Source organism: Falco cherrug, chromosome 7 (assembly GCF_023634085.1).
Source record: "Falco cherrug isolate bFalChe1 chromosome 7, bFalChe1.pri, whole genome shotgun sequence".
Lineage (NCBI taxonomy): Eukaryota > Metazoa > Chordata > Aves > Falconiformes > Falconidae > Falco > Falco cherrug.
Window position 1 is genome coordinate 2,165,981 of NC_073703.1, and position 10,452 is coordinate 2,176,432.

General features: G+C 57.5%; 1 protein-coding gene across 4 annotated transcripts in view; it reads left to right on the forward strand.

The window, feature by feature from the left end:
* Positions 1-4,797, forward strand: part of ARID3B (AT-rich interaction domain 3B) — a 36,751-nt gene extending 31,954 nt beyond the window's left edge. For all 4 annotated transcript variants that reach the window (XM_005437454.4, XM_055715734.1, XM_055715733.1 and 1 more), the window contains exon 9: positions 142-4,797. In XM_005437454.4, coding sequence (XP_005437511.1) covers positions 142-296 — 155 coding nt within the window. In that variant the 3' untranslated portion in view covers positions 297-4,797. The remainder of the gene's footprint in view (positions 1-141) is intronic.
* Positions 4,798-10,452: the final 5,655 nt, after the last annotated feature.

Genomic DNA, 10,452 nt, shown 5'->3' on the forward strand with positions numbered 1-10,452 from the left:
TTGTCTTGTGCTGAGCCTCTTTCTGTTGGGATGAGGTTGCTGGGGTTGGATTGAGTGTCCTTTGCTCTGCACCCTAGCCTTCTCGGCCGTGCCACCCCATAGTCCCAGTAACCCTTCTTTTTACCTCTCTCTGCCTCGCAGGAGTGCTCTTTGCCCAGAAGCCGGTCGTCCATCTCATTGCAGGCTCCAGCACCCAAAGTTCCTGCAGCAGCAGCAGCAGCTCCCACTGCTCTCCCAGCCCTACCTCATCCCGGGGAACCCCCAGCGCAGAGCCCTCCACCAGCTGGTCTCTCTGATGGACGGCCGAGCCTGCTGTCTCTCACACTGGCCTCCGGCAGCTCTTCTCTCTGCTCTCGGCAGGGAGCGAGCCGGGAAGGAGTCGCACAGATTACCTCATCTCAAGGAACCTGCTTTTGTGGTTGGCCAACAGCAAGATGATGATGATGCTGAAACCTTTCCATGCCAGCAAGTTTTTCTTCATCGTCTGTTTGTCCAGCCTTTTTTCTTTATTCTCCCCTTTCTTCCTCCCTTTTGCTTTTTGTTTTCTTCCTCCTCCTCCCAGGGTTTGCTGTGTTCCTGTTGCGGGTGGGACATGGAGGGGGGGGGGCATGCCTGGCGTTTTTCAATCAGGGACCGTCTCTAGGAGCTGTGGGTTGAGAGATGGCTGAGACGTCACCAAGGCAGGTGGAAAGACCTGGAGTTGGGGCCCAGAAATGTGGTTCTCCTCGAACCAGTGGCCGCAAGGACTCTTCCCACAAAACAACCCTGTGTATTGACAATCCTAAGAGCCGGTGGGGTGCCTTGCCCCTGTCCTCCCGGGGCTTGTGCCGTGTGGCTGCAGAGTGGGCAGGCTTCCTCTCTTTCCTTCTTCAGGCTCTGTCGTGGTCCGGTGTTCATCTGTCCTCCCGTAGAACACGTGTTCTTGGCTGGTGAGCCTCCTTCCCCCACCCTGAGGTCTCGGCAAGAGGGGAAGGACTTTCTCACCGCTATGTTTGACCCATAGACACATTAAAAACCTCTCGTCAGCTGCTTCGCTCTCCTGGCTGGTGCTGGCCTCTCCCCTACGGTTGCCTTCAGGCTTTCAGCCAAGTTTTGAATGCCCTTGACCTTGTCTCTCTGCCCTCGAGGAACTCATCCCACTGGCATTTACCCTGACAGCCTGAACTTACTGTGGCTCGGTGTTTTGATCCTCTGCCCCCCTCGTCACCAAAGAGCTGTCATTTAGATTGATCTGGGCTTCCTGGGGCGACTTCCTTCTCGTCAGGTTCAGTAGCCCCTGGAAGCTCTCCCCACCTGTGCGCTGGCCACATAGAAATTAAATATTTGAAATCTGATTCAGCAGGGCTGCAGGGTGTGTGTAGGTGTCGTGGTTAATGCCACACGTGTGTTCCTTGGTTGGTCTCTGGACAAGCCTGCAGAAGCCCAGTCCCCTGCAAATTGTACATGCACAAAAAGGCAGCTGCTCTCAGCTGAGTGAGACCTTCTGCGCTCCTGGGCAGAAGCAGGGAAGAGGAAATCTGGCCCTTCCTTGCCTTTTCCCTTAAACCTGCAGTTGAAAGCAAGTGAAGGCTGGCCCTGGCTCTCCTGTGTCTGGAGCCAAGTAAGCTGACTTGGTGACTCCATCAACTCCACTCCTGCGCAGGTGGCCTCATTCTGTCCCTTCTCTCCTTCTGGCCTTTCCCACACATGCTTTCCCCAGCCTGGAGATCAGGTCCAAGCACCATCCATCCTGCCCTGGTGACGTCCTTCCCATCCTCTGGGCCCAAGTCAGGTTTTTTTGAGCAGATGAAATACCTCAGATATGTACTTGTTGTTGGGTTTTTTGTTTGTTTTGGGTTGGTTTTTTTTTTAATCTCTTCAGGAAGTATTGGCATATCTTATCGCTTGGGTTTTTTATATGTGGTTTTGCTGACATTGTGTTGATTATTTTTTTTTATTTTTAATTGTATCACCAAAGACAAAGTAAAAAAAAAAAAAAAAAGCTGAGCTAAAGAGCAGTGGCTTCCCCAGCCTTTAGGCCAGCAGGAGACAAGCTGAACAGCATAGTCCCAGGACATGTGCATGACACGGGAGGACAGGTACAGGTAGGGCAAGAGTGGCTGCTTACTTAGAAGATGTGTCCTTTTGTGTTGGATGTGAGGGTGTCTCCAGAGTCCCTGTTGTTTTTCTAAGCTCCAGGATCTGAGCTTGCCTTTAGCAAAGCTGCTCAGCGCAGCTGGGAGATGATGGCGCTGCTTACACTACAGACTGGCCAAGCCTCTCGCAGGACGGTGGTTTCTGGCACCTGAAAGAACAGCTTGGCCTTGTGGTGCTGCACCCAGCTGCCTCCTCTGCCGTGCTGGGACTTCGTTACCCAGGCACAGCTAATTCTGCCTACACTACAAGACTAAGCCATGTTAGGTAGCCTTTGTGAGAGGCACCAAAATAAGAAGTTATTCTAGTTTTTCACCTGTGCGCGGGTGCCTCTGTAAGAACCACCTGAGCCAGTAGATATGTTGTGACCAAATCCAGAGGTTCAGGCTACTAAAAAGCAGTTTCCTGGCGTGTGGTGGGTGAGTTGCCCGGTGTCACACCAGTACGAGGTCACCTTTTTGCTGCTCGCGCAGGCGAGCAGAGCTGTTGGGAGAACTGAGCTCCGTGCGGGTCCGGAGGCTGGAGGTGCTGTGCCTGCCTGCACCGCTGAGCCCGAGCTCAGCCTGGAAGCGTCTGTCCTGTTCCTGCCCGGTCCTTTCTGCCACGCACTGTGAGCAGCCCAGCCCAGCCCGGGCTCTGTCAGACTTCACGAGCCCGGGGAGCTCCCTCGGTCCCCCTGGCTAGCTGCGGCACGGGCCCTGCGCCCCCGGGGTGCCCCTGCTCCTAGGAGCTCCTTATTTTATACTACTGAAAAGAGCACGGCTTTAAGAAACGGAGCCAGACACCACCACAGGAAAAGCCCCAGCAGCAGCTGGAGCATCAGGCTTAAAACCGTACCTAGGAACCAAAATGAATAATCCTTCCTTGGAACTCTCAAGCGTCAGGTTCTCCTTTTTAATCCCCCAGCGTTGCTCAGCGGTGCTGCTGCTCTGCCTTGAGAGCCGAGCGCTGGTGCCAAGGCTTGTGTAAACCGTAGGTAAGACCTCCTGGGTGCAAGCAGCTCTGCGCTCTCTAGACGTTAGTTTATACACTGTGGCTTGAGTTGTCCCGCTGCATGACGTCACGAGGACTTGGTGGGAGGACGAGGGAGAAGGGGTGGGAATGCCCGTGTCCTGAGATGGATGCTGCTCGAGATGTCCCCCCTCCAGCTGCTTTTAGCGGGAGCAGCGGCCGCCTGCGGGGCAGGGAAGCGAGCTGAGCTGCTCGTGGGTGCAGGGAGCTTGCTCGACAGATCCCACGGGCCTCCGTGGCACCTCACCCTCGCAGGCTCGGAGAGGGTTTCCCAGACTCTGGGACTCATTCAGATTGTTGGGTTTTTTCCCCTTTTTTGTTTTCTTTTGTTCGGGTTTTGTTTATTTTATTTGGGGGTGGGTTTGGGGGCTGTTTCCTATGAGTGGGACTGGGGCACTTTTTGCTTTTCCTTGTTCTTTCTTCTCTGGTCCTGGGGAGCAGAGGTTAGTAATGGGTGGTTTTGCTTATGTATCACATGCTAACATTGTGTTTTCTTGCACAGAAAGGCACTGGAATCACTGAACTGCTAAACAGCTTTGACACTACTAGAGTATTAATGTTTATAAGCTTTACACAACTAGACTGGAAATAGACAGGGACTAACAGATCGTTTTGTATCCAATTCAGGGAAAGAATCAAGTCGGGATGTGTAACAGATACCTCAGTAAAAATAAGCTGCAACAATAAACTGGTCCTTGCTCAGTACACGGGGGCAAGGACCAGCCCTTCAGACTGTGAAGAGTGACCCTTTCCCCCAGCCCGGCTTTGATACTGGCAGTTGGCTTAACGAGTGTTTTGCCAAGCTCCAGGTCTCCTGCTGAGCTGCCAGGCTTTGGGGACAGGGTTATGGAAACCAGCAGCAGAGACAGGGCGGCCGAGCCGGGAGCCAGGGAAGGCTGAGCAGGGGCGGTGGATCCCCCTCCTCTCCCCGGCTCCGCTTCATTTCACTCGACTGTGTTCGATTGTATAGTACTCAGGGGTTTTGATACTGCGGGTAGGACTGTTCCTCGCGTGAAGTGCTCTGCTTTGCAGTGTGGCTAATTCTCTTTCAACTCCAGACCAGCGAAGGTTTTGCAGTGAGCAGCCAAAAAAAAACACCAAAAACCAAACCAAAAGCGCCCAGCTTGCTTCCGTGCAGCCTTGATGCTCCTGTTTCAGGGGGAGATTTGCCAGCTGGGTTTGATGCCCAGCTGGGGGGAAAAAAAAACCACAAAACAAAAACAAAACACAAAACCAAACCTGCTTGTCCTCTTCCAGCAGATCCCAGTTTATGCTGGGAAGGCACAAAGATTGTGACCTGGGAAAGGGGGAAGAGGCAAGGGGGAGGCTGCGTGCCTGCTCGGCTCCCAAAGTGAATGTGAACGTGTCACACCAAGTCCTTTTGGCCACTGCGTGTGTGTGTGTGTGCTCCAAACAGAGTCAGATCAGATGTTTTCACCAAACAGCTGCAGCAGCCTTGCTACTAGTTTTCTTACCTATTTAAAAAAAAAAAATAATAAAAAATAAATAAAAAAAAAGAAATGTGATAGCCTAGGCGGTGGATAAATACCTCAACGTCTCCTTCCAACAAGTGTCTGTATATGTTGTTGTTGGGTTTTTTCTATCTTACACGTTATCTGAATGTTTATATTCCAATAAACTTCTACCTCTTCACACAGTGACCCTGCAAGCCTGTTTTGTGGCCATGCTGTTTGGCTGAAGCGCAAGTTAAAAATTTCCCAGCCCCTTCTTCATCCCGGGAAAATATTCCCAGAGGCTGGCTCAGCCTAGATCCTAGATGAGGTTTACGTCTTTGCAGGTCTTTGCTCTCCCAGTTTGTACCCTTGTGGGGAGAACTGGGCTCTAAACCCGCTGTGGCAGGCTGCGGTTTGGAGCGGTGGCTAGAAAGGAGCTGGGAACTTACGGGGTGGAGCCAAAGGGCTTCCAGGTTGGATGCTCCCTGGTGAACCCCTGCACACAGCTCTGGGGGAGAACAGGCGTGAAACAGGATGAGTTACGCTGATCTCCTCTCCCAGGCGTCCCTGGAGGGCTCAGAGCCGCAGCTGTCCCTGCCCCGTGTCCCTTACCCAGCCCCGGCCTGGCAAGGGCCAAGCTGGGGCAGGAGCTGCTCCCCCAGACCCTCCCGTCACCGCCTCCTGCACAAAAATGACATTTTGTGCTATTCACGCAGCACCTGATGTTGTTTTTCCAGTCATTGAACCAGTTCAGCCGTTGGAGAGGAACTGGTTTCCAGCCCTTTTCATACCAGTCTGTCTGATGCCTCGGTGTCTGTTTTGGCCAGTGGCCCGTCCGTGGTGGCTGGGTGCTGGGATGGGGCTCAGCACCACAACCTTCCCCATCCTCCCACCGACGCCCGCCATGCCCATGCCATGGAGTTGGAAACCTCTCCCCTCCTGCCCGCACCCTGCCTGCACTGCCCGCTGGCCTCTCCATCGGCACCTGGCTGCAGGGGGGACCCATGGGTGGCTCTGGAACACGCATCCAACGGCGGCGGCAGTGCCGGGGCTGCGGCACACGCTGGCACGGCCTCCCAGAGCACAGATCCACTTGGGCTTCCTCGGCGGCACCAGGGCGGGATGCTGTAAGGCACCAGTCGCGCCTGTTCTGAGCATCCTGGCTGCCTCGGCTGCCTCCCTGCAGAGGACGGAACAGCAGCGCGCTGATGGGTGCAGAGAAGCCGCCTGCTCGCACAGCACCCGAGCCACAAAATTCAGCTGCCTCTTGGGGTTTCTGCTGATTTCACTCCACGCTGTGCGAGAAGAGCCGTGCCTGTGTTTTACAGCCCCCCGCCCCCCCCCCCGGTTATCGGACAAGAGTTGGCTGGCAGAGCCTCCCAGCATACCTGGGCTCCGGTCCCAGCCTATCCGGGTGGCAGGCAGGTGAAGGCAGAGCCTTTCCCCCGCGTTCCCTTCCCCTTGCCCACCGCTGCCTTTGGCCTTGCCCAGCTCCAGCTTTTCCCGGCTCAAGGACCCATCTGCCCTCACTTCACACCTTAAAAGCCAGATGCCTGAAGCAGGTAAGGTGGGTTCTGGCAAAGGGGGGGAGCAAACACCCTTGGGGCGCACGGCCGTGGTGTTTATCCACCAGCAGCCTTAATATCGGGGGTGGGAATGTGTGGGCCCCAGTGCCGGGCTGGAGGGGGGTCTCAGAGACCTGTTGTCAGGTGAAGGGGGGCTCCATGGTGGCCACCCCAACCTCAGCGCCAAGATCCAGGACAGCCCTGCAGCCCTGCCAGCCTCCAGCCCTCTTACCTGCTCGGTGCAGCAGGTTGCTGCACAGCATCGTCCCACCTGGCTGCCCCAGCACCCTGAAACAGGCACCCAAAGGGGACCCCACTCACCCTCCCCAGCCCCACAGACCAGTGCGGATCTGTACGCCTGCGGTGGCCATGCTCCAGCCCTCCCAACTCGCTTTCCCAGGGCTGGATGCCCGTGGACATTGGCAGCCGTTGTTTGGGCTGGAATATAATCCTCCAGGCAAGTTCACATCCCAGCCCCCTTCCCTCCATCCCTCCCCTAAATGCCGCCATTTGCCGCTCATCCCACCGCAGCCTGGCTTCCCTAACACATAACAAAGGGCTAAAGACGCCCAGCGCAGAGGGAAGTATCTGGGCAGGAGAGCCCAGCGCCACGCGTGGGGCAAACACGACGATTCCTCCACCCAGGCGGCTCAGGCTCTGGCGGAGCTTTGCCCAGACCCTGCTCTCCGTAATCCCTCACTGCAGGGCTGCAGGCGAAGCCGGCTCTGTGCACGGGAGGGATTTGCATTGGCGCTTGTTGCTCACCTCTGAAAAACAAGTTTCCTACGAAACTTCAGCGCTGATGTCCAGGAGTTTGGTTCCCTGGTCCTTAAACGATCCACATGCAGAGATGCCACCCTGCTCAGCTGCTGGGGAGCCCGAAACCCCGCGGGCATCCCAGCCAGGAGGGATAAAGTCCAGCTTAACCCCCCCAGGACACTGGTCCTCTGGGCACAGCTTGGGGAGGAGGTGCCCCCTCTTTGGGGGCCAGGCTTGGATACATAACAACTTGGGGAGCGCTGCCGCTTTGAATCCAGCTCAGGCATCCCCAAATCTCCCCCTTGCAGGTCTCCTGCTCCTCCCCAGGGGCACCAGGGCCTCCCCACGCATTTTGTGCGCCCCCCCCCCCAAGCAAGCGACCCGCATCACCCTGGCAGCAGGGCTAATAACTGATAATGCCGCCTTTCCCAAGCCCTTATCACCCCCGGGGTGAGGCTCCGTTTGTTTTCGCCTCGCCGGAGCGGCCTGGTGTCAGGCTGCCCACACCCACAGGTGCCGAGCACGGCCCTGACCAAGCCAACTCCCACCTTCTGGCTTTGGGATGCCCCACTCCGATCCCGGATTGCAACGATGGGGGTGGGTCACAGGCATGGCAGGGGAGGTGGGCACCCAGGCCTTGCTCTTCTCCATTGCTCCATCCCCCGCCGAGAGCCACGGCAGTGCAGCCCTGGCAAGATCTGCTGTGCTAGTAGTGCCCGTCTCTCTCCAGTGCATTTGCAGGTCTTCCTTGGTGCAGGGCTGGCCCTGCTCTGTCTCAGCATCCTCCTGGGCTGCACCGTGTGCTGGTGGCACCGCCAGCACCCCCGCCTCAGCCGGGAGCAGGCAATGGTGGAGCTGGGACCTGCTCTGCCTGCCGGGACGGTGCCGGTGCCTGTCCAGCAGGTGTATGAAGAAGTGGCAGGGGAGGTGCTGGGTGCCCAGGAAAAAGAGGGTTCCTGTGCATCATCAGCACCCTGCAGGGCCTTCCTCCGTGGCAGAGCATCCTTGCCCACTCTTCCCTTCCCTAAAAAGCCGGCGAAAGCATGGCAGCGCTGCCGCACCATCTCCAGAGCCAAACTCTGCAATGAGGAAAGCCCACCAGTGCACCCCATCCCAGGACCACCCACCCCGCTGCCCGCTGGTGCTGGCCGCAAGCAGCGTCCCCGGCTCCACTGCAACTTGTTCTACTCGCCAGCTGAGGCCACGCTCACTGTGACAATTCTCAGCATCTCCTACCTGCCCAAGGGCTGCTACGTCAAGGTGTACCTGCTGCCGCAGCTCCCGGCATCCCGGCATGTGGCCGTGCACCACAGCAGCCTCCACCCTGCCCGCCGGCAGCCGTGCCGGTTCGGCCGGTACAGCCTGGAGGAGCTGAGGAGCTTCACCCTGCACTTCACCGTCTACACCAGGTTCTGCAGCCTCAAGGACTCCTTTGTGGGAGAGGTCCTCTTTCCCTGTGCTCAGGCCACCTGGGACCCCTGGGCATCTTCTTGCTACAGCTGGGAGCTGTCAAGCACCAAAACCAAGCTCAGAAAGGTGAGGCAGCAGCAGGCTCCAGCACGGGGGTTGTCTTCATGTTTTGGCTGAGCTCTGCTTGGTCTCAGAGCCCTAAAACTCCCCAGTGAGAGGCAGAGCCTCCTCCAAGCACCACCCGGTGGGAGGCAGCAGGAGGGACTGAAGGCACTGAGACAGCAACCCCCATCCCTGTGGTGTCCTCTGCTGTGGTGCAGGTTCATCAGCTGCCCATAATTAACATCCATCAACCATAAGGAGTGGCAGCATCTCTGCCTGGGGGCTTCGCTGAAGATGGGGGTGCCCGGGTGGAAGGGGTAAATGCAGAGCTGGCACCATCCTCGCGGGGATGGTAAGCATCAAATTCACCTTCCTGGCCCTTTTTTGCCCATTCATGACCCACCCGTAGTGTAGGTGGGAGGCAAGCATCCCTGAGCTGGAGAGACTAGAGGAGGTTGGAGAAGGTTTCACGGTGTTTCCTGCTCTCTCACCTCATTCCAGTGCCTCAGCGCCCATGATGCGAGCCGCAGCGTCCTCTCCTTCCCACCCAAACCACCCACATCCCTTGGCCAGCTTTTCCTTCTCCAGCCCTGGCCAGCCGCATCAAGGTGCTGGTCCACAAGGCAGAGCACCTGGGCCAGCTCTCGCACATGCCGGGCACACCAGGTAGGGCACGGGGCATGGACCGGGGGGCAAGGCGATGCCCAGGTGGGCACAGGGAATGGCAACCCCTCCTTTTGCTTGGCAGGTAGTCTTATTTCCTCTTGAACTTCTCTTTCCTAAGCTAAATGAGTACAGGTAGGGCAGCTAGGATCTAGACATCTCCAATATGGCCCCCAAACGCTTAAAATATACATATTTATATATGTAAAAAAAATAGCACGGGGCTTTCTGTCCCACTGGCTGTTATCATCTCTGTCTCCCCCCAGCTCACGCAAAGCCTGGGACGTGGGCAGGGACATGAGCTGAGGACTCTGGAGGTCCTTGCTCCCAACCAGGGAGGGGAGGGGTAGGTGCAACCAAGATGGACAGCATCTCCCTGTCCTCTGCCCACAGCTCCGCAGAGCCCCACGGAGGACCTGTAGCCCCCCCCCCGGCACCCCAATGTGGCTGCCCATGGCGTGCAGGAATCTGGCTTGCCAACCTCCAGCCTCCCTCCCTGGTGCGTGCCCGGAGCAGGTCCCTCTCACCAAGGCTCTGTCTCCATTTCCAGGCCACTATGTCATCATCCACCTTTACCACAATGGCCACGTCATCGACACCAAGGAGACCAAGTCCATCACCGGCTACAACCCCATCTGGAACATGCCCTTCCTCTTCAGCCTCCCTGCTGGGGACATCCAGAAGCAAGAGCTATCCTTGGAGTTCACTGTCATGCAGGTGAGCAGGATGGAGGTGACCACAGCTAAGAAGGTGGCCTGGGTCACCTGTGCTCAGAAGCTCCTCCTGCAACCAAGGGTCTCAGCCCCCACTTGCGGGAGGGGCACAAGCAAGCCCCAAGGAGCTATTTCTTGCTGTCCACGGGAGGTTGCTGGGGTGGGATTGCTCTTCTTGGGGTAACGGGTGTTCCTAGCTCTGCTGGAAGGCCACCAGCCATGTCCCACACTGCTTCTGCCCCTCTCCTGCCACAGGGTCGCATCTACACCTGCAGCTCCCCACTGGGCCGCGTGCAGGTGGGCCCCTGTGCCCCCGGGGCCGGGTTGCTGCACTGGAGGGAGATGTGCAGCCGGGGGCAGCTGGAGTCAGCGCGGTGGCACCGGATCCAGCCCGATGCTCTGGGACCCCGGCCGTGCCCGCAGCCCACGGGCAGGGCTTGTCCAGGGCTCAGCTGCCCACAGGAGTGAGGGAAGGGGGGTCTCCAAGCCTGGAGAGGTGAGGTCTCAGCCCACACATCCTTGTGGGAGAACTCTGGGCTCCATCACCAGGGCTGGAGATCCTCTGGGGGGTAGCCTGTGTGAGATGGCTTCAGCCCTGGGGAGAGAAGAGGAGCCTTCCCCTGCTACGCCCACCAGCCAGCC